The following is a 22,978-nucleotide window of genomic DNA, read 5'->3' as shown; positions in this document are numbered from 1 at the left end:
TCCCCCATAACTCATATGGAGTTAACTTCAATAATTAACTCTTCCAATTTGTCCACTTCACAATCACAACCAGATTACTCAAAGAAGTTTTACCTTTAATCAGTTTGTCCATATTAAATCAAATCAACCAATCTTTACTAATAGGTTATGTACCACAGGCTTTTAAGGTGGCTGTAGTCATACCTTTATTGAAAAACACCTACTCTGGACCCTGGAGAACCAGCTAGCTATAGGCCCATTTCAAATTTACGCTTTATTTCTAAGATTTCTGAAGAAATTGTGGCTAAAGATTTTCAGTCGGGATTTCTTTCAGTCAGATTCTTTTACAGAGACTAGAACATAGCATCGAAATTAGAAGATGCTAAATAAACAGTACTGGGATGGTTAAAATCCTATTTGTTGATCAGATTCCAGTTTGTTCACGTTAATGACAAACCCTCCACATGCACAAGGATTAGCTATCCCTGCTGGGGGACTTAATTTATAGACTTTGTTTGTGTTAATAATTGAAAAGGCTCATTCCACTCACTTGACTTGATGAAAACAAAAGACAATTCAAATACTATATTTTATTTACCAGAAAACACAACCTCAGCAATGCATGTACAATCATTATTAACCTTAAATAATGATAGTCTTTTTTACATATGAATAATATTGTTCTTCGACCAGATGTCAAGGAGGAGGCAGCACAAGCGCCCCTCATGTTAGATCACAGTTTTACAGCAGTTGATAAAGATACATGATTATAACGCATAGGCAATCAGAAAACAGAAGAACACTGTTGTATTGCAGGATTACCAGTGAACCGACGCGTCAGTCTGTTGTCCTCAGTGTAACTTACTAACAAAGTAAATGGAAGAGGGACTGCTCTTCACTGAAAAATAGCGTGAAACGATCAAAATAAAAAACCGTCAAGTTCAGTACAAGTCATTTTCGCCGTCTAATATTGTGCAAATGACTGAACAGTTGATAAAAACAGTGACTTCTCAATGTCTGATATATCCATCTTAATGTCATTTGATTATTATACATTAGAATCTATAAATACAAACTGCAAAGCCTACATACAGCTGAAACGCATGCATGACTTCTATACACTGATGTACAGCTAAGACCATTTAACCCAGTGTTTCTACAATTATCTAAGTTACCATGAACGTCGGAAACAGGTTCTTCATGCAAAAAGGAACGCTGAGGGTGTTGGAGAACTTCCTGGCACACAAAACTGGAATAGCATCATATTGATATAGCATCTGCACACAGAGGTATAGGTGTATGTGGTTGTGTGTTGTGGCACGTAGGGCTGAGAGCCGTGTGTCCAGCCCAAGCACTCAAAGTTCACCCTCGTGTGTGGTTGGTCTCTTTTTTGTGAGAATGTTCTTTTGTCTGACTAGTGGTACACACACTGCTTGCTGGTCATTGTGGTGCCTGAGGTGTGTGATGTTATAGGGTGAGCACTCCAGGAGCCTGAGGTCGCTCCGAAATTATATTAAGGGTTTTATGAGAGCCAGCCTGAAAAAAAGGAAAGAAAACATCATTAGAACAAAATATGTAAATGGTGAATTAAAATGTCCATCACAGTAACAGAAGGAGCTTTGTGAATATAAGCAAGTGTGAGGGGGTGAAAAGAATAGCACACGGTGTCATTCCCAGTGTGGCAAGTGGTCAACATCAAGCCTGAGCTTCTCTGGATGTAAAGTCCAATGAAGACTTTTTTTAAAAAGTACCTCGAGTCACCAAAGAGATTATGACTTTTGAAAATGTTTTAAATGAGTAAAAAAAATCTCTGCTGGTTTTTATATTATTGGATTCTGCTGTAGTGTGGTGGTATTCAGTAGAGTAAAAGAAGTCAAATACTCACTTTAGTGACAGGCGAGCCAATGGAAGGCAATGAGGAAGGAAGCACACAGTTAAGTGGAACACAAACACACAGTGTGAACAAACCCAGAAAACATGCCTTTAACAGTTTTCCTCACACATGAACATTTCCAGATCAAACCGATGCGATTAGTGCAGCTGATCGCCTCAAAGCAAAGGTGTGCACAGCACTGCAAAGTTCGGTTCTAAGACTAAGACTCATTATTAAAACCTGCAAATGTCAAATATACATAAATCCTGCTTCCCTGCCTATCATGTTAAGGAACCTAAAGCATTCATATGTCTGAAATGATTTGTATTCAAGTATCAGATGCACTTATAAAATGTAAATAAAAAAAAGTCTGCAAATGAAGTGTAACCACTGACCTGAACAATATTAAATAAAGACAGAAAACACTTTGATTCAAAGGGTTCAAGAGTGTATTTTTCCTTAAAGTAAAAAACATTGTTTACTTATTTGCAATCCAAGATGATTTGGAGTTCTTATTGTATTAGTATTTTTTTTCTTTAATGTTAATGTCCTTTGAATCAAATGCCATGGAGATGGAAGTTCACAAAAAGCATCCCCAACCAGTTCCATCTGCACAGCAAAACAAATAAAGCTAATGAGCATCACAATTCAGTACAAACTAAATGTGTCCTTAAAATGTTACAGGGAATGAAAAGGACTAGTCTTTGTTTTCTGCACAAGCAAATAGGGGCACACCTCAGATGTTACGCTTCAGCATTATCATTTAGGAAAAGCATCTAGAGATGAGCAAAAAAATAACATATTGAGGTAGCTGTGCTCTGCTCAGTGCAGAAAAACTGGCTTATTTGTTGTAGAAAAAAAAACATCCATGAAGTTAATTTATACTCCAACACGGGGGAGGGGGGGGGGATACGTAATTAAATTAGGAATAAGAAACCACGTACAGTTCATGCTTGGTCACAGGACATGCGGCTTTTTGTTTTCTTTTGTTTAAGCAGAGCATTCAACATTCACTCCCAAACCTCTCCCCGTCCTTGTCTGTCACATGGAAGCTGTCCTCTCTGAAAGAGTTCTGTGTTTATACTGAAGACACGATGGTAAACATTGGAACATAAAGAAAGGCATTATGTCTAAGCCACGCTGGTCAAACCGTTTACACAGCCATAAAAATAAAGTTGCATAAAATAGTGTTCATTCTCTGTACAGATCAATGGATGAAGTCCTAAATGTTTCCTCATTAAGAGAAGCGCTAAACAAAATCTACTGTTACTGTAGTGATAAAACAAATGATATTCCCAGAACATAAAAATTAAAATCTTAAAGGCAATATTGACATTAGACCAAAAGTAAATGATGGGAACAGTATACTTTCTTTTCAACCAGCAACAGGGGGAGTGGTGGCCTTTAACCCTCGTATTCAACGTCTCACGCATTCACACATCCTATCCCAAGTCAAACTAGTGACTTCCTAATGTTAACGCATTATATTATTTGTTACGTTTAATCTGATAAAGTTGGTCCTCCTCGTACATACACGGTAGGCACGCACAAGCACACACACACACGCACTAACTCTACAAACACGCGCACACACGCTAGCTATGCACATGTAGGAAGGCAGAGAGGAAGGAGGGAGGAGGAAGTGGTGGTGTTGGGGGTGGGGAGAGAAATTGAAAAGTTGAGGTTGTGCTCAAGTCAGTCAGGACCAGAACATGTCGGCCATGTTAGTGTCTGTGCTGTAGATCCAGAGGACCATCGGGAGGCATATGGCCACGAAGGGCCAGGAAATTCCCTCCATACATGCAGAGAGGCAGCAGCCTCTCGAGCTGGCCGGCTTCTCCAGGTCTTTACCAGGCTCCAGGTAGTTTCTGGCAGCAAACTTGAGCAGCTCATCCAGCAGAATGACAGGCAGAGATATCTTGAGCACCATCAGCCACTGTGTCAGGTTGAGAGGGGTGATCTGGAAGATTATCTGAAAGAAGAAGAACACACTGTCCTTATGATGCACAATTCTAACAGACAGAGGAATAACTTAATACTTCTTCCTCATTTGAAAACATCAGTGTATACACTAATCTAAAGGAACTATTTCTCACTGGAAGAGGCTCCACGTAGAGGATGAGGAAGTGAAGGGACATGGAGAGGCAGATGGCTCCCAGGAGCCACACATTCTCCCAGGGAGGCATACGTAGCAGAGACTGGTTCTCCGACACGCTGGAACAACAGAAAGGTCATGTTTGTCAAGGGACCAGACTGAAAAGCCACCATGGGAAATACGATAAGGGACTTCATGGTAAAATAATGGGTAATACAATTTTTTTTTTAATAAATTAAAAATGAAATCTGCTGAACCCACTAACCTGTTCAGGGCATTGCACATCTCAATGGTGACCAGCACCGACAGGGCCATGGTCATCGGGTAAGGGGACTCAAACACCTTACAGTCCAGATTTTCAAAGTCAGGATTCTCTGGACCACACTGCAAAAAGTGACTCTAACGAAGCAAAGCACAACATAAATATTAGAGCATCAATAGGGGAAATATGACTTGGTTTAAAAAGGTCAGCAGTGGTTCATACCAGCTGATGAAAGGTGATCTTTGGGCCATCCTCAGCAGCAACAAACCACCAGGCAGCAGCACCAACAGTGGCAGCGCCCACGTAACCTGGTGACACACACACACAAAGAAAACACCACTAATTATATCAGGTTACTTTAATATAAATTATAAATTAAATGCATGTCAAATACATCATTTATTATGCAGAGTCCAAATTCCCCACTTACATCCAATAGCTAGGTATCTGAAAAAGAGCCATCCAGAGATGAGTGGCTCACGGGCATTGCGTGGAGGTTTGTTCATGATGTCCAGGTCTGGTGGGTTGAAGCCCAAGGCAGTGGCAGGCAAACCATCAGTCACCAGGTTGACCCAAAGCAGCTGAACAGGGATGAGTGCTTCAGGGAAGCCTAGAGCTGCCGTCAGGAAGATACTAGATGCAAAAAAAACATACAAAATTAACTTCTCAGATTTTAGAAAGGCAGAGGAGAGCATTTGTAGACACCATCTATTCTTACCAGACAACTTCGCCCACATTGGAAGAAATCAGGTATCGGATGAACTGTTTCATGTTGTTGTAAATGGCTCTTCCTTCCTCCACAGCAGCTACGATGGTGGAAAAGTTGTCGTCAGCCAGCACCATCTCAGAGGCCGTTTTAGCCACAGCTGTGCCTGAGCCCATGGCGATACCAATCTCAGCCTTCTTTAGAGCAGGGGCATCATTTACTCCATCACCAGTCTAGGGAGAGTACAATCAATAGTATATTCAGAGACATCTGCACAAGAACAGTTGATTTGAATTCATTGAATGCATAAACAGTCATGCCTACCATTGCTGTGATCTCATCATAGGACTGCAGATATTCAACAATCTTGGACTTGTGTGAGGGCTCAACACGGGCAAAGCAGCGAGCTTTGACCACAGCTTCCCTCTGTGCAGCAGGTGAGAGGTCATCAAACTCTCTGCCAGTGAAGGCCATGCTGGAGACGTCATCTTCCTCCCCAAAAATGCCAATACGTCTGCAGATAGCCACAGCTGTGCCTATATTTTAAGCAGAAGAAATGTATCCATCATTTGGACGAAAGTAGAGGTTGTGACACTGGGTCAGGTTCTGATTTGAGCAAGCAGAATTCTTCGTTCATACCCTTGTTGTCGCCAGTTATCATAATCACTCGAATGCCCGCAAGGCGGCACAGTCTAATGGAGGCCGCCACCTCTGCTCTGGGAGGATCCAGCATGCCCACGCAGCCAACAAATGTCAGGTCAGTCTGGATGACAAGTTCAAGAAATGCAGATTAGTACATTTTAAATCATCTGGAAACTAAGAGAGGGACTGAACAGAATCCTGTAACCACATCTCTCACCTCATACTCAATAAAGCGAGTGGAGTCTTCTAAAACTAGTTCATCTTTGCTCAGTGGGTTATCCCGGGTGGCAAGTGCCAGGCAGCGCAGTGTGTCCCTGCCTGTTCCATACTCTCTGATCACAGACATTAGTTTTTCCTTGATGCCGGGCGTCAAAGGCACCTTGTTGCTGCCCACGCGAACATGTGTGCACCTGTCAATCACTCCTTCAGGGGCTCCCTAAGTGGGTACAGTCAGAGGAAATACGGTGTCAAGAGCAGAACAGACAGAACAGAACCATTACTAATATTTGACTTGGGCTTTTATTTTGTAAAAATCACATGACAAATCCTCACCTAACAGATGAGCTAATTTCTTACCTTTACAAACATCTTGCCAACAGATGAGCGGGCTTTGTTGGGAGTGCAGTACACAGACATGGATTTGCGATCCCGAGAAAACTCCAGGGTAAATTCTTTTTTCATCAGCTGCTTAATCACCTTAAGGTGTAATAGAAATAATCATTGTACCTCCAGGACTTTTTAGAATAAGTTGTCCTTTTTGTCCCAGCATTTTTAACTGCTTACAAAATTATTATAAATTATTGCTTTAAAAAAAAAAAAAAATTACTTACAGAGTTACAGGAGTTGGCACGTTCAATCTTGGAGAGGCCTTTGACGTCTGTATCAAACACATTCATCTTCTCCACCAAGCAAGTGAGAGCTGTCTCTGTAGCCTCACCCACTTTCTCATACACACCTTTGGTCTACACAAGAATAGACAAACAGAGAAAAAGTTGAAGCATGTAGTCCACCTTGACTCTAAAGTGACAACATACAGATATTATCCACCAACCTCATTATAGTCCAATGAGGAATCGTTACAGAGGGCACAGATAGAGGCCAGCTCCACCAAGGCATCATATTGGGAACATTTAACCGTCTTGCCATCATGGTACCTAAAGAACGCACAGAAAAAAAAAATACGCCTTAAGTTCATTAATTCTTATACAGAAAATATTTCATAAAGCAGGTTAAAAGAACTGAATACTCACACTTCTCCATCTGGCGAATATGTGGAGCCCGTAACTGTGAATTCCTTCAAGGAACAATGCTCTCCTGCTGCTTTGTCAATGATAAACATCTAGGAAAGCAAAGATAACATGCATATTACAAAGTATCTTTCTCAGTCAATAAATATGGGTAAATGCATCAGATTATGTACTAAGACTGACAAAACTATGCATCCACTAGGTGGCAGAAGAACACTGTCTAAAGGAACAGAACATAAAATCAGTAGAACACAAATGAAATGCTGATCCAGAGCAGACACTGAACACTGTGGTGGGAATGATCAATAAATGTCAACATACAACTAGGCAGACACAATTCCTGCTTCTGCATCCTCAGTATATGTATACATTGCATTAATATTGACTTATTCAAGAGGAAACAGTTTGACTGAGAAACCAAAGCTTTGTGTAACAGAGCTGCTTGTGATATTCTGGTTATTTAGAGTTAATATAAATCCTAAAAAAATACCATTAGTTTAATAGAAATCAAAAACCAAGATCCAAGTTGAAGACAGCTATCAGTGCACATGTGCACTTAATCAAAGATGAGAATTATGGTGGCACATACATGAGTAGCACTATACATAACCCAAGAGAAAGTCAGAAATTGAACAGACACAAAAACATAGATGTCCTATTTGGACAAGCAGAGCTTGGATAATGAAGGCGAGCATACAGCATCAAAGGCTTATGAAACAAAGCCTTCTGACATTTCAGAAACCTCATTTTGACTCAAAGGAAACTGTTCAGGATAAGCAGAGGAGAGAATATACAGAGACAGGAAAGAGAGACGGCATCTTTCAGCACAAGGTCAGTTATGCAACCCCACTGCTGGTTCTGCTGCAAGTGACTAACTACTGCATACTGATCAGCATGCAGCCTGAAGAAGAAAGGGGAGGAAAGAAAGAAATCATATACATGGTCTAAGATTAAAGTAGGGCAACCAAATCCTTAAAAAAAAAAATCTATTCTTAGACATTTAAAATCAGCTGTGCTGTGTGCTCAATAAATGTCTGTCAGCATAAGACTACATTTAATGTTCTTAATGTTAGACCTTGTGGGTGCATTTATGCATGTTCTGATTCACCTAATATAAACAGTTGAATGTCATTGTGATGTCATCCTGTTTTTATTTATGAAAAATAAAAAACAGTAGCATGGCTTGTTTGGGAAACCAATAAGCAACCCTGGTCTTTATCTACGTATGTAGTCAAGTCAGCATGAATAAAAATTCATTGTGGGTTTTTATGAATCAAATCAAGAGATCAGTGCAAGATTATGTGCAATTTAATCTCCTTTCTTTTCCTTTTCTCATGTCCACAGACGTACAGCAGTAAACCTGTACAGTTATTTTGAATAACTGACCTTCTCTTCTGAGACACACGTGCTCATATGATGTTAACTACTTAGCTTGTAAACAGATACACTTACTAACCGCCGCCCGTGGGATCAAAACAATTTACACAAGCTAACATTTACAATGGTTACAAAAGTAAATGTTGTAATATAAGCAAACAATATCAACATGATTTTGAGGGACCCGAGCTGACTGTAGATGCTTAACAAGCCAGGTTTGTTTTACTTTCAATGGTAACCAAAACTTGCGACATAAGTAAGGGAACTAAGGTGTAAATAAAGGATAGCAGGTACAAAATTACATTAAATGCATGAATCCGATAACATTAACATGAAATCAGTTGCAGTCCAAATTTTACTTTAACTACCAATTTGACTGGTGGTGACTTGGTGAAAATTATACTATGATGACTACTTGCCAAATTCATATGAGATTATATAAACGTGTTTGAAATTCTGCTAAACACCCCCGTCCGTACTTCCTGTACTACTGTCTTCTTACCCTGCACACAGACATCTGATTGGTGGTCAGCGTCCCAGTCTTGTCAGAGCAGATGACAGATGTACAACCAAGGGTCTCCACTGAAGGCAAACTACGGACAATGGCATTCTTTTTGGCCATGCGGCGTGTTCCTAGCGCTAGGCAAGTAGTGATGACAGCAGGCAGGCCTGAAGGAAGGAAAGCAATAGACACAGGAAGAGTTTAAAGATGGTGGTGATAAGAGTTACAGCACAACAGGCAGCACCGTCATTTATTCAGGTGATGAAAACACTAAGCTTTGGTTGCGAATAACGAAGCACTGAATAGAAGATGTCTTTAATAAACTGGTTCTGCAGTGTGAATGCAACCACAATCATGGAGTGTCCTTTGTGCTCACCCTCAGGGATAGCAGCAACTGCAAGAGCCACAGCAATCTTGAAGTAGTAGACAGCACCTCGGATCCAGGAACCTCCATGGACAGGATCATTAAAATGCCCAATGTTGATGATCCACACAGCAATGCAGATCAGTGTAATGACCTTGAATTATACAGCATCAGTTTACATTTAAATATCTCACTCCAAGCAACAAATACACACGTGTAGACTCAAAGAAGATGAAGGTATTTTAGATAAATTTCTCTCTTTGCTAACCTTGGACAGTTGCTGTCCAAACTCATCTAGCTTCTGCTGCAGCGGTGTGCGCTCCTGTTCCGTTGAAGCCATCTCATCTCGGATTTTGCCGATCTCCGTGTTCCCTCCCGTGGCCACCACCACACCGACAGCCTTCCCAGCTGCGATGTTGGTTCCCTGTGGAGTAAGTGTCAAACACAGAAAGCTGAAAACAAAACATGTTATGATATGGGTAAAACAAGATTGACAACTTTCCTGCAGAGAGCACAGAAAGTTCACCATCGGTACAGTCAGTAGAACACTTTCCTTCAAATTTTAGGAATGACTGAAGATGCCATTATGTACCGCATCTTAGCATAAATGCAAGTAGGTAAGAGAACATACATTATTTCTACAAATTATTTTGCTTAGGATGTTCAGTAAAATATTTTCTTACAGTGCTGACATCCTAAAATAGAAAAATGTGAAGGAGGAGCAGAACAGCAGAACACTGTTGCCTTTATTGGCATCGTCAGACCCAAAGATGAAAAGGGGAGTATTTAAAGCAAAAAGTGTAAAATAATGATGAACCACCAAACATGGTCTCTTGAATCACTTACAGAAAAAAGCATGTTTTTCTTGTCCTGGTTGACAGCACGCGGGTCAGGCACCGGGTCGGTGTGTTTGATCACAGACACCGACTCTCCTGCAGGAAGTACCAACAAAAGACTTGAGAAAAGGCAGCAGTGAAAGAGCAAAGTGTAGCTCTTGATGCTTGTACAGTAGTTGTGCTGTATGGGCATGCAAGAGTGCAAAAGGCTGGAAAAATCATACGCTGTAATGCCAGTGCCTTTCAAAGCTCATATACGACAGGTTTGCTGTGTTTGTGTGGGTAATCAAGTGTGCATGGCTTGCACTGTTCTAGCAGGTAGCATTTTACACACAGTATGGCCATGAATGGGGAAGGAGAGAGAGAAGAAAAATAGCTGAAACACTAAAATATCCCCTGGAATTTGCTTCCAATTAAGGCAGCAGAGCTAGTGAAGAGATTTACAGGCTTGATTCACATAAACCTCATCTTGTGGGCATTATCTACTCCAGAATATAGTCGTCTTCTTATCTTTTCTGTTTATCTCACTGTCCAATTATCCATATACACATTCATCCATTTACTCTCCTCTCTCCATTTACATCTACACCATATGCTCTTCTTTTGATTTAGTTTCCATGTAGCAGGCGGGGCAATGGGTTGTAAAGAAGGACTGTGTAAATTCTTGCGGGAATAGGTGATATTCTGCAAAAAGGCTGAAGAATACTGTGTAAGTAATATATGCCTAAATTATAATTAAAACTTATGTAAACATACAAAAGACAAAGACAATTATGTATATTGGGCAACAATATGAACAGAAACATGAGTTAAATGTTCTTTACCTGTTAAAATTGACTGGTCTACCCTCAGCGTGGTTGACTTGATAGAAGTCAGCCTTATGTCTGCAGGCACTTTATCACCAACTATGGACAGATAAAACAAAGCACAGGACACACTTAACTAAACCTCCACAGTGGACTAATAAAGGCATTCTTAATTCTTAACAGTGAGAATGCATCTGTAAATAACACCAGCCATAGGTTGATGGATAAAAGTAAGTGTTATCTTGAAATAAAGCGACCGAAGTAAACTGGTATCATGTGAAAGTACCACATATACAACTCTTACATTACAGACAGGTGCTGTAAATCCAACAACATGTTATTTGAGTGATAAAACAATCAAACTTGTTTGTTGGAGAGAGAGAGATTTATGAAATCCAAATATTATATTTTACCCGTCCATATAGAGGTCAGAAATAAATTATCCTCATTCTTTTCCCTAACACCAGACCTTAGCAGTCTATATCTCTACAGCTAAATTGTGTTTCATTTTCATTTCATTGTTTCAAGGACAGTGTGAAACAATGAAAAATGTCACTGTCAAACCAGTGAAATATTGTTTTAAGCTTTTACCAAGACATCTCAGCGAGAATAAGTGAAGGTAAAAGCAATATAAAGCAATGAACCAGAAGCTAACAGGAGATCCCTCAGTGCATAGTGGAGAGTGGTGACAGACATGTAAACCATCCCTTCTATCCTTCTGAGTACAGGATCAGAGGGGGAAAGGAGAGGAGCGAATGGGAAGACGGATTAGATGAGTCCTGCAAAACACACATCCAAAAATGGGTAAACTATTTTGATCAGTTGCAAACGTGCTGCTAGAATAAGAGTGAGAGAGAGAATAATGAAAACCTGTGTTAAGCTACAAGAACCCACGCTACGTCACATGAAATATTGTAGAAACGGCATGACGTGTCCCTGTGTACACCGTGGATTTGTTCCACACCAATCGAAGAATTTAGGTCAGTAATTAAAAAAAATTATAAACCATTACTTCTAATAATTAAACATTGCTTACACTACACTAATAATTAAATCTGTAGTACAGCAGCATGTGATAATACAAAGCTTGTCATGAGTAAAACGCATCTGGACTATACCAACTGCACCACCAAATTTGGTCGTCCAGTTGTCTGCTGGCTGTCAGAACCACTTCATCACCACCTGCCTGCCTTCAAAGCCCACTTAGACGGGAGACAGTGGCGGTGATGAAGAAGTATAGCAGGACAAAGGAGATGGCGGAGAAGACAAAGTGCCCTCGCTAGAGATATTAAAGACTCCAGGCCCTGAGGGAAGGGTCCTCCAAATAGTGACTAATTAGGAAACACCCTACCTTCAAGTAATTTAGTGATATTCCCCCCACCCATTGGAGGATAATGGGAATAAGGTCAGAGCAAGTAGAATAACCCACTTACAGAGGCAATGAGAATACTTTTAAGCATAACCACATAGTGTGTGAAATAATCGGTGCACGTGAAATTACTGTTAATACTCAAGAAGAATGCTACTATTCTATTCTATTTTAAAACACACACACACAGTTATTTAGGGAGTTACCTACAGAGATTGCTCCAGTGGCCCTAAGTCTGCAGCTGCTAAGTTCAGAGTGACATTATCTTTCCCTTTCTACAGAAGACGTGCATTTTTAGCTTGTATTTTTCTGGGAAAGACTAGATAGCCTAGGGGACAGGGACCTTTCCTCCTCCCTTGTGAACAAAGGACCTTATCTGTGCTCTGTTCTCTTGAGTGAGGGACAAATGTCCATGCACTCAAGAAATAGCACGATATCAGCTTATAGAAACCTTTTCATATACGTTTTCAGGTTGTGTTTTTTTTTTCTCCCTAAGGTTTTGAATTGCTATTTAATTCATATGTGTTTTGTTCAAAATACTGTATACTCACATGGTGCAATAGCTCACCATGTGAGTGGCAGAGGTCAAAAGCAATGACAAGTGCAACAGATCAGCTGAGGACTGAAACAAATAGCCTGGATGACAACAAGAGACAGACTATCAACACTCTCAAACACAAGACAGAGAATATGGCCATGTGGGCATCTGGTGCACAAATGATTTACCAAATTAATTATGTACACCTTCGAAACATCTCATCCTTCCCTGAGGCAGAAAAACATTATTGGGTTACCTTTGCCCTCAGACTGCGGTTAGGATAAACCACAGACCAGAGCACAAAGCCAGTCTAACCCATACTGCACCTCTGAGTTACATGCTTGCAGCCAGCAAGAGCCAGAATGAGAAAGGTGCAGATTGAGAAAAGACACTGTTTTACTTCTAATGCATAGATGTTATTTCTTCGAGGCCCAGGCTCTTTGGCAACAGATTAAGAACCGTGTCTAATAAGGAATTGCAAGGGGAAACAATACTGAGCCAAGAGAGATCAAAGAAGCAAGACGCTCCAGTAAAGCAATCACTGTGAATCAAACAAGTAGACGTTGGGCTTTAATGCCGTCTCAATACTAAATAGTCAAAACACATTTTAAATAGATCAACTGAAGTGTGAGTGCATTTCAGAAACCAATATATTAATAGTAATTTCTGGGAAAAGCTGTATTACACAATCAGAATATTACAAAATTAGAGAAAAAAAAATTCCCAGATAATTTTCTTTCCTGTCTTAATTTTCAATTAGCTCCAAAAAATTCAGACTAAAACTAAAACCAACACGGGGTACGTGCCAAGTTTCACATTTACATAAACACTTACCAACAGGAAGTCAGCCCCTCATGACCCAAACATCAGGTCAGAAGATGCAGGTTAAAAGTAGTATTAACTATTTCGGAAGTTTGGGATTATTAATTCATACTTGTATTTCCTTTTGTAGACAGAATTCATATTTGACGCTTCAATCTTGCACCCTGAAGTAGTAGATGTTTTGTCATATTTGACAAGCTTCCTCCATTGCATGAGATTGTGTTTATATATGATCACCATCAGTACTATAACATAAACACCTGAAGGGCCCTAACTTGGCAGCGCCAGACAGTCTATGGCGTAAAGGTTAAAAATAGGCAGAGGACTTTTGGCCTGATGTTTAGCAATACATCTCCTACAAAAAGAGCAGCTGGGCCACATCAGAGGGAAAACAGAAAGAGAGAAAACGTTAGCGAGAGCCAGGCATACGCAGAGGCCTTATAAAGCTGTCATTGCACTTAAACTTCCAAGCTGTTTGTAACTGGTGTAATAAACTAAATGCTATGTTGAATGCAATCAGAACTAACATCTGAGCTGAACTATTGAAATAATGAGTCAAAATTTCATAAGGACCAAAGAAAAGAATTTGTGAATGAGTAAAGGGTTACAGTATTTTTGATGGCTCACCTTTGCGTTACAGCATTGCTTTTATGGAAAATCAAAAACACAGTCATCAATAACAGATAAGAAGGGAAATGACAAAGAGGCTTACTGAGAAAGAATTAGGAAGTAAAAAAAAAAACAATATAAAAAATGAGCGAGTGAAAAGGTTAGCAGTGACGCAAAAAGCTTCAACATATGTGGCCCGGTCCAAGTCGAGGTTAGCCAAGAAAAGCGAAAACACATTGGATCTCTTGTTGCATAACTCTATCCTTACTGGATGCTAACATTATACTGAAATTGTCAAGGGGGATGAAGACTATGAGAAATCAGCTGTGTGCTTTTAAAGTTGTATAAAAAAGTGTCTCACAACACTATTGATGTCTACAGAACTAAGAGGTTTTCCTAACATTGACCAGGTTTTTGAATGTGTTCCCTTCTTCCTTCACAATCCAGAAAAGCTCAGAAAGCCCTTCATAATTGCATTCTTCACCCTACCTGCCACCTCCACAATGTCCCCAGGAACAATGTCCCTGGCCTTGATTCTCTGGACACTCTTCCTATCCTGGCGGTACACCTTCCCCATCTCCGGCTCATACTCTTTTAGTGCTTCGATGGCATTTTCTGCATTTCGTTCCTGAAAAGGATAAAATGGAGTTAAGGCTTATGATGTGCTAATATGGATAAAGCACAGTCACAGGATTAAAAGTTATACCAGGAAGACAGACATTTAACGAGACATATTAAGAAAAGACACACCTCATGGTTATCAATAAAGCACAAAAACTTTAAAATAACCAAGGGCTTATGAATTAAAGGAAGCAAGACATGTAGACAATGTAAAGCTACAGCTGCTTTTAACTATAAAAGGTAACTGTCCTCATTCATATCCTCAAGACAGATACTTTGTATGCATAAACAAAGACAAACAAGCCACTTCTAAAGAATTCTCAAGTCAAACAACAATGATACCTCGTGTCCAACAAAGGATGCCTTTTGTGTGTTACAATGGCTTGTTTGATCATACATAAACTATCAATTAATACAGATAGGGATATGCGTAACAAACACATGCTATAGTATAGAAGTAGTATCATTTAATTGTCAAAGATGAAATAGGACTAATTTTTCCTGTGTATCCAGATAAGTATCTGCTTCCATGAATGCTGCTGCATTTACTTCCGACCTTAAACCACATTTTGTTGATAAATCAATACCACGTACCAATGAAAATGACACTGTAAATCCTGAGGCAAAGCAAAGACTCAGCAGGCACATAAACATGAAGGCATAAACACATCCTTACAACTGACATAAACTATGACACCGCCCCCCATTCTTCAATAGCAAATGTTTCCTTACTCAGGCAAAGGGTAAAGCCTAGACTATGAAACAGTGGTTTTACTACATGAGACCAATAAGATTTGTGCTCCTTCTTTAACTCTTATTAGACATGTACATTTCCCTCCACATGGAATTATGTACAGAAAAAAATAAGAACAATTTTCACTTTTTTTAATTTGTCATCACACCCTTTAAGTAGATCTAAAACCTGCTGAGGTGGTCCAATTCCTAAGCAAAGCTCACAGCTATCATTTTAGAATGGACAAGAAGCCGTCGTGTTCTCAAAGCAGTATTTTTACAAACATTTTAGTGAAGATCACAAGCTTATATTAATATAAGTGTAATGTGTTTACCTGCCAGACTCCAACAATAGCGTTCGCTATGAGAATAAGAAGGATAACAAAAGGCTCCACAAAGGCTGTTATGGTTTCTTCTCCCTCTTCAAACCAGGCCAGCACCTAAACACAAAAAGAGAAAGGAAATTATAATTGTGTACAATAATAATGTAATAATAAATATATAGAGAACACGTAATTCACTTACTTCGCTTACTATTCACTGCTGTTTCAAATTATTTGGTGAGATTACAGACTTTTTCTTATCAGCAGTGTAGGAAGCATGATAAACATTCAACTCTTAGGTAACACAAACGTTTAAAGTTTTTAAATTTTTATTCCCCAAATTCAATGGAACTCGACATTCCATCGACAGAATGATAGCATGACCTTTACGATCTCCAAAAAAATGGAAGAGATGAAATCAATCACTACGTCATTCAGATAAAATGGAACAAACAGGTGCCAGAAAGGTCAAGGATATTTTCTACCAATTGTGTTTTTAAGTTTTCCAGGCTTGTCTCACTACACACACACACACACTTCACTGGGCAAACATATCACACAGGAACATAATGAAAAATACTCAGGAAATTCAATTTTATAGGACTTAAACTTGTTCAAACAATTATAATTCTATTCACTTGGCAGAAAACATTTATCATAATTTTAAGTCTCCCACAATCATTTAATCATTTATGGGAAAAAATATGAAGCCAGTTTCTGCCAGTATTGCAGGAACTGGGCCAAGTGTGTGTAGTAATCACTTTCTCCTCTTTTAGAAACTGTGCCAGAAGTGAATTGTGTCATCTACTCTCCAGTCTACTTAAATAAACTATCAGAAGGGTAACAATAGTGATTCATACAATTATGTAGACCAAATTTGCAGGTTGACCAACAAAATAAAAAATGAGCCTGCACGTGTCTTTGCGATAGTGGATACGCTGCATACTACAGCAAGTGATGTGTAAACTTTGTAACCATAGCTGGCTGTCGTCGCCATGCCTTGGTGACTGATTATATTCTCAGCCAGTAGGCCAACAGCCAATCCTTGAGTAGAAACAGGGGCACGGCTTGTGCGCACAGCACAAACAAACTGCACTTTGATTTGCTGCTCACTGGTGACAAAACACAAGTTTCACAAATTACATCTGTTAATGCATTAAACTTGTTACCATGAACACTAATATTTAATCATCTCTGCAATGTAGGGGCAAGTTAAAACCAAGGAATTGGTAGGAAAAGGCAATGTTCAAATTCTCAGTTGTCTAGTAGCGTTATATCCTGTTTGTTGTGCCCTGCTTTCTTTTGAGTGACACAAGCTGTTTGTGGTTTACAAGCTAATTATACCTACTACCACAGCTCAGCTTCCTACATACCATAGGCCGAACAAGCCACCTGTACAGCTAAAATACACAAATACTTACAAAAGATATGCAGGCAGCAAGTAAAAGGATCCTCACGAGCAAATCCTCAAACTGGTCAATCACTAGTTCCCAGAGAGATTTACCTGTGGACAAACGAGGAAGTGCCATTGTTTTCTATTGATTGCAACCTGGACGGAGCAGATTTGTAATCTTTGTGTGAGATTGTTTGCTCACCCTCTTCAGCCGGCAGTTCTGTGGATCATCCCCATTCAGGCCGCAGACAAAAGACAGGAGGACAAGCGGTAAAGTTAAATCAGGACTAATACACAGTAAAAGCTTTTCACTGGCGGAGCAGTGACGGAGAGGATTCCTCTCCGACACATAACTGATCGTGAAGTCAACAAGCTTCCTGTTCCTTATCTCGCCGTTATAAAGCGGGAGCACCGGGCCACAGTGTTACATGGCGTGACACCGTGTAACGTCAGCAGATTGTTATTCGAAAAGATGACGTGAAGCGGCTCCTTACCGTTGGGTCCATATCGCTCCCGTTGCTTTTTCACTTGCTCCGAACTCAGGCCCGTGCTTTCGTTCACGTTAAAAAAGCTGTAAACTTCCTCGACCGTCTTCGTGTGAGCGTTGTCCATGGTGAACAGCCACTTGAGGACACCGCTTGTTTCGCCCTATTGGTCCCAACCTCAAACTATCACGGGTCTCGGCTCCGGTGGTTTCACCCCGTGGTTTAAACAAAAAAAAATACCTGAAATATACAGAACGGGGGTCCACGTTGCTGACTGACGGTTAATTGGCCGTAGCACAGCGCAACACGGCGTGCAGGTGCCAGAGAGTGGACGATTAGCGGCAGCTCAGCTAACGGTTAGCTAACAGGCTAAGGGTTGCTAACTGTTTGCCTCTGCTTGAATTCGCCGGTTATGCTCCACGAGCTCTCCCGTGAAACGTTAGAAATAGTGATTTAAACCACCATCGCAGCCTGAAATGTACCTAGGACCCTTTCTTTTTAAATAGCGAACTACCCAATAAACGTAGTTAGATAGGTAATTTAAACATGTGGCTAGGTCGCCGTTTGGCTGCCTTCACCCGTTCGCCTGTGTATTGCGGAATCACCAGGACCCTCTTCGGCACCAATCGCGTTTGTCCGCTGCAGCTTTCGCGTACGTCGAATGCGGTGTTCAGTGTCCGCATGTGGAAACAGCTGATTGGTTGTAGAAACCGGAAATCCTACGCTCTCGCGCTCTCTCTCTCTCTCTCTCTCTTTCTCTCTCTCTGATACCACCATTAGCACAGTATGCTACTGTAATTATGACCAATTTTTATCCAGTTACAAAGCTTATTAACATGTTATATTGTTAGTTTTATAAATATATATATATATATATATATATATATATATATATATATATATATATATATATATATATATATATATATATATATATATATATATATATATATATATATATATATATATATATATATATATATATATATATATTAGTTATATTGTATTGTATATAACTACTGCCTGTATTTACAATTACAAACATGTAGTGCACATGTACAAGTGCTACAAATGACCAAAAATTTTTAATTTAAAGTACATTTATTTTTAATTAAAATGTATTTGATTAAAAGTAGTCACATTAGCTACTAGTCAAAAGGCAATTTAAACATATTGCATTTGCTTCATAAAATAGGTCTAGTCAATGTTTTCATGTCAAACAAAAACTGTTTATCTCATGTTAGTGATAAAAAAAGATCTTCCTGAAGATCTTTCTGGTTAAACATTTAATGTCACTTGCCTGCTTTTAGAAAGTCAGTGAGTCAGTCAGAAAGAAACAGTGCCTGTTTATCAGCCTCAACTTTCTTCTCAAAATGTGCATGGCTCAGCACTGCCTTGCGACACTGTCACTGACACACATTAGAAGTGTCTTGTAAAAAAATACAGATACAGCCTCTGCCTGTGATATGCACCATAATCAATGCTATCTTTTGCAGTCTGACTTTTTATCAAGAACTTATCTAGGAATTAAAAAAGCTAAAAGCTTTGCTGATACTGTGGAGCGAAAATGGACAGTGACCTGTTTAAAGCACCACATCTGAGACAGCTCCTGTGTGAGATGGTTTGCAGCCTACAGTAGGCTATCTACTGTCTATTTTCAGACACTGTGACTAATGTGTACGGCCATAATCCAACTCCTGTCCACTGACAAAAAAATATTACATCTGTGCAGCTACAGTGACAGAAAAAGAGAAAAAATGTGCTATTAACTCTTAAGTATCAGTATGACATAAGAATTATAAAGTCCAAAAGTGTGCCAGACTGCAAAGGTTATGGTCTTAGAAGACAAAGTCGAATCAATATGAGAGACAGTAATAGGAGCAGTTTCATCATTTGTTGGAAAAATGGGCACAAGCTTTGTATGATATGGGACTATGGCAACTGGGGCCCAGATTTTCCATATGCCTATGTTTGGCCTTGGGATTTGAACAAAAGAGTAATGTATCACCTTATAAGGTGCTATGAAATGAACAAGTATGCGTCCTAAAACCTCCCTAGAATGAGAACATTAAACGTTTGACCTCTTGACCACTGGTTTGCCTCCTTGTCATGGTGTCTTTGAGAGACATAAACATATTTGCACTGGAAGATTTGAACCCTTGTGCCACTTTTATTTGAATTCTGCCTTTACCCTTATGCTCGCCAGTTAAATGAGTGTCAGCATGTAAAAGGGCAGTAAATAACAGTAGTAAAAATCAATTTATATGGTCTATAAATGATATGGAAAAACAGTGCAATAGTTTATACAACATGTACATGTATTTAACCTCCTGCTGAAGTATTTACACTGTAAATTAGCCTTCAATGCTATTTCTTAAGGCTAATGAGGAAAATATCTGTATCGAATTTTTTAAAAGGAAATATGCACAAAACTTACAAAGATTTCAAAGGATCTTGTAATTGGTTCCATATAGAGACATTTTATTATGCACCCAAAGAACGTTTAGAATAAATGATTCTGCTGCTCTCATGTGGAAGAAAATGTTACTACATGACTACTACTAAAAAAAAAACAAATATAAAAATGTATCTATAAAATATATTTTTAATTATTTTATTTCAAACGATTAAGTAATTCGCAGATTTGTAGAATTTGCCTGTAAAGTTCTAAATGAAGTGAAATGCAGAGCGCGAGCGAGCAAGAGAGAGAAAGAGAGAGAGAGAGAGAGAGAGAGAGAGCGAGAGCGAAGCGGGAGTCTCGCGATATTTACGTCAGAGGGTCAAAGTTGACGTTGGCCATGTGTGTCTGTTGCTGCATCTGCTGTAGAACAGTTTTGGTACAACTATAGCTTGTGTTTTTTTTGTAAACATTATTAACACTGTCGGTTTTAAGTGTCGAACAGCAGATTCTGTATTAACCTTACAGATTTTTGTAGGGTTAGTTCGATTTGAATATCCGGTTCTGCTTTGCGTTCGCTTCCTCTGTTCGGCCGAGATGTCAGTTCGCATCTTTCAGCTGCAGTATGTTCTCAGGCTGATTTAACGTGACATGTTTAAAGTCCGTCCGTTTGTGAGTGCCTTATTTAACCACAGAGCGACTTTGGAGAGAAACGGTAATTCAGCTCCACATAAAAAGTCTGACGTGTGAATAGATTCAGTTTGGATGGATGAGCATGTCCCTGTGCTGCTGTCCAGGGATTTTCCATTACCTATGTTTTCTGGACGTACTTATTTGTATTTTTTGTTCAGATCGTTCAACAGGAACAGCCGTATATGTCTATGTAATAATAATGTATATTTAGGAACACTTACAGAACATTTGATGCTTTGCAGGTCTTTATAAGCTATTTTCCATGATGAGTGATGGAGCCAAAGATGAGCCAGCAACCAAGCTTCCGAAAAGACCTAATGAGGAAAATGAAGATGAGAGCGTGCAGACCACAAAAAGAATAAAAGTGGATGTGGAACACACTGAAGATGAGAAGAAATACCCTAAAAAGAAGGTGGTCCTCCTTATGGCCTACTCTGGAAAAGGCTACTATGGCATGCAGGTACATTCGATAGCTGATCTCTAAAATGTAAAGCATGGTTTATTTTCTTCTTATTGATTCCTTGTGTTTTGTGTATTTTAGAGAAATACTGGAACATCTCAGTTTAGAACCATTGAAGATGAGCTGGTTACTGCGCTCATAAAATCTGGCTGCATTCCTGAAAACCATGGTGATGACATGAAGAAGATGTCTTTCCAAAGATGTGCCAGAACAGATAAGGTTGGGATTTGTACAGCTGATACATATGAACTAATTTCACAACGCCATGTCTTTGTGGCTTCAGAAACATTCAAACAGATGTTGTGCTAAAGATAATGTCCTGCTTTATTTTACTTAAGGGTTGAATCGTTTTGTGTTTGTTTCTGTGTAGGGTGTGTCTGCAGCGGGCCAAGTGGTGTCTCTAAAATTACGTTTGATTGAAGACATTGTTGAAAGAATCAATGAGCATCTGCCGCCACAGATCAAAGTGCTTGGTGAGATGTTATGGAACCTGTTGCATTGCACTTGTGTTGCAACACTAAGGCACAGAATCGGTTTCAAACTCAAGTTACCTTGAGCCCTCAAACTTTGCTTCTGTCTTTGCAGGATTCAAACGGGTTACCCAGGGTTTCAATTCCAAAAACAACTGTGATGCACGCACATACTCCTATATGCTTCCAACAGTGGCCTTTTCCCCAAAAGACTATGATACAAGCAATATAGCAGCCTTTCGCTTGGAACCAGAGTCACTTCAGAGGGCAAACCGCCTGTTTTCTCTTTACAAAGGTACCCATAACTTCCATAACTTTACCTCTCAGAAGGCTCCAAATGACCCCAGTGCTCGTCGCTACATCACCGAGATGTCATGTGGAGAGCCGTTTATCCGCAGCGATACCGAGTTTGCTGTGATCACAGTGCGAGGCCAGAGTTTTATGATGCACCAGATTCGCAAGATGATCGGCCTCGTGATTGCAGTGGTCAAAGGTTATGCGAAGGAGGAGGTGATGGAGCGGAGCTGGGGACAGGACAAGGTGGATATTCCCAAAGCTCCGGGACTTGGGCTGGTCCTAGAAAGGGTTCACTTTGACCGATACAACAAGCGTTTCGGGGGTGATGGGCTGCATGAGCGCCTGGAGTGGGACCATAAAGCAGAGGCCATCATGGCCTTTAAGGAGGATCACATTTACCCAACCATAGTTGAGACAGAATGTCAGGAAGGCTCAATGGTCAGCTGGATGTCCACACTTCCTATCCATGACTTTGACGCCACAGCTTCTATTACACAAGAGAGTAAAGACCTGAAACAGGTATGGGGAAATTAATTACAGATGAGCAAGATTTGTTTTAAACATTTGACATTTTGCAGCATACTAATTAGTGTTGATCTTCCTTCCACAGGACAAAGAAGATGAATCCGATTAGGTTGCTCTTCCTCCTTTATGACAATATCTTTTTTTAAATATGTCTTCTTCTTCTTTTTGTTTTGAACTAAATTTTGATTTTGCTGTGAAAGTTTAGCTTTCGTGATAACTATTTTTTAGTAGAGGGAATTTGTTGCTGGTATGCAACAATTGTTATTAAACATGAGCACCAATACAGTAAAAAGCTTCTGTTCTTTACCAATAAAAATATTATTAAAATAAGTTCTTTGTAAAACAGATGTGGATATATGTGTTTATAATATCACCTCTACATTCATAACACATCAAAACAAAACGTGATTGTATCTATAATCTAGAGTTGAAATTCCACCCTCCAGTCACTAGAAGGCGCTACAAGATAAATGAGTTTGTATACATGATACATTTACGTGCCAGTGACTATTATAGTAAATTGGCACTCCCACCGCTTAATTATTTATTTGAAT

General features: G+C 39.6%; 2 protein-coding genes across 4 annotated transcripts; one reads left to right on the top strand and one right to left on the bottom strand.

Annotated features, from left to right (window-relative positions):
- Positions 1-554: 554 nt before the first annotated feature.
- On the bottom strand, positions 555-18,256 carry atp2a2b (ATPase sarcoplasmic/endoplasmic reticulum Ca2+ transporting 2b). The gene is made up of 24 exons (XM_029169095.3): positions 17,591-18,256; positions 17,299-17,316; positions 17,125-17,207; positions 15,716-15,820; positions 14,517-14,655; positions 10,708-10,788; positions 9,894-9,979; positions 9,316-9,471; positions 9,060-9,201; positions 8,684-8,850; positions 6,808-6,896; positions 6,609-6,711; positions 6,388-6,519; positions 6,134-6,253; positions 5,775-5,993; positions 5,555-5,678; positions 5,240-5,451; positions 4,928-5,148; positions 4,640-4,842; positions 4,432-4,517; positions 4,213-4,346; positions 3,949-4,066; positions 1,865-3,824; positions 555-1,515 (listed from the first exon to the last, which is right to left on the bottom strand). The coding sequence occupies exons 1-23, from the start codon at positions 17,706-17,708 to the stop codon at positions 3,552-3,554; spliced, it is 3,129 nt and encodes a 1,042-aa protein (XP_029024928.1). The 5' UTR covers positions 17,709-18,256; the 3' UTR covers positions 555-1,515; positions 1,865-3,551.
- pus1 (pseudouridine synthase 1) lies at positions 17,345-22,754 on the top strand. 3 transcript variants are annotated; one of them, XM_041073273.2, is made up of 6 exons: positions 17,345-17,366; positions 20,915-21,132; positions 21,214-21,351; positions 21,503-21,605; positions 21,718-22,418; positions 22,510-22,754. In XM_041073273.2, the coding sequence occupies exons 2-6, from the start codon at positions 20,935-20,937 to the stop codon at positions 22,531-22,533; spliced, it is 1,164 nt and encodes a 387-aa protein (XP_040929207.1). In that variant the 5' UTR covers positions 17,345-17,366; positions 20,915-20,934; the 3' UTR covers positions 22,534-22,754. The 3 variants fall into 3 exon arrangements, with proteins under 3 accessions (XP_040929207.1, XP_029024299.1, XP_029024298.1); XM_029168466.3 differs by lacking the exon at positions 17,345-17,366 and adding an exon at positions 20,327-20,418; XM_029168465.3 differs by lacking the exon at positions 17,345-17,366 and adding an exon at positions 20,347-20,694.
- Positions 22,755-22,978: the final 224 nt, after the last annotated feature.

Source organism: Betta splendens, chromosome 12 (genome assembly GCF_900634795.4).
Source record: "Betta splendens chromosome 12, fBetSpl5.4, whole genome shotgun sequence".
NCBI classification, from domain to species: Eukaryota; Metazoa; Chordata; class Actinopteri; order Anabantiformes; family Osphronemidae; genus Betta; species Betta splendens.
The sequence above is the reverse complement of the archived record's forward strand: the minus strand, read 5'-3'. Positions and strand labels throughout refer to the sequence as shown.

What these genes read in the sequence shown, in the direction of transcription:
- atp2a2b (XM_029169095.3), bottom strand. Translation starts at nt 17,708, where the DNA reads ATGGACAACGCTCACACGAAGACGGTCGAGGAAGTTTACAGCTTTTTT. An exon ending in ATGATGAGATCACAGCAATG is followed by an intron (nt 5,149 to 5,239) that starts GTAGGCATGACT and finishes TACTCTCCCTAG; the next exon opens with ACTGGTGATGGAGTAAATGA. An exon ending in AGATCACCTTTCATCAGCTG is followed by an intron (nt 4,347 to 4,431) that starts GTATGAACCACT and finishes TTGCTTCGTTAG; the next exon opens with AGTCACTTTTTGCAGTGTGG.
- pus1 (XM_029168465.3), top strand. Translation starts at nt 20,631, where the DNA reads ATGTTTAAAGTCCGTCCGTTTGTGAGTGCCTTATTTAACCACAGAGCG. An exon ending in AGCGACTTTGGAGAGAAACG is followed by an intron (nt 20,695 to 20,914) that starts GTAATTCAGCTC and finishes GATGCTTTGCAG; the next exon opens with GTCTTTATAAGCTATTTTCC. An exon ending in AGAGTAAAGACCTGAAACAG is followed by an intron (nt 22,419 to 22,509) that starts GTATGGGGAAAT and finishes TTCCTTCCACAG; the next exon opens with GACAAAGAAGATGAATCCGA.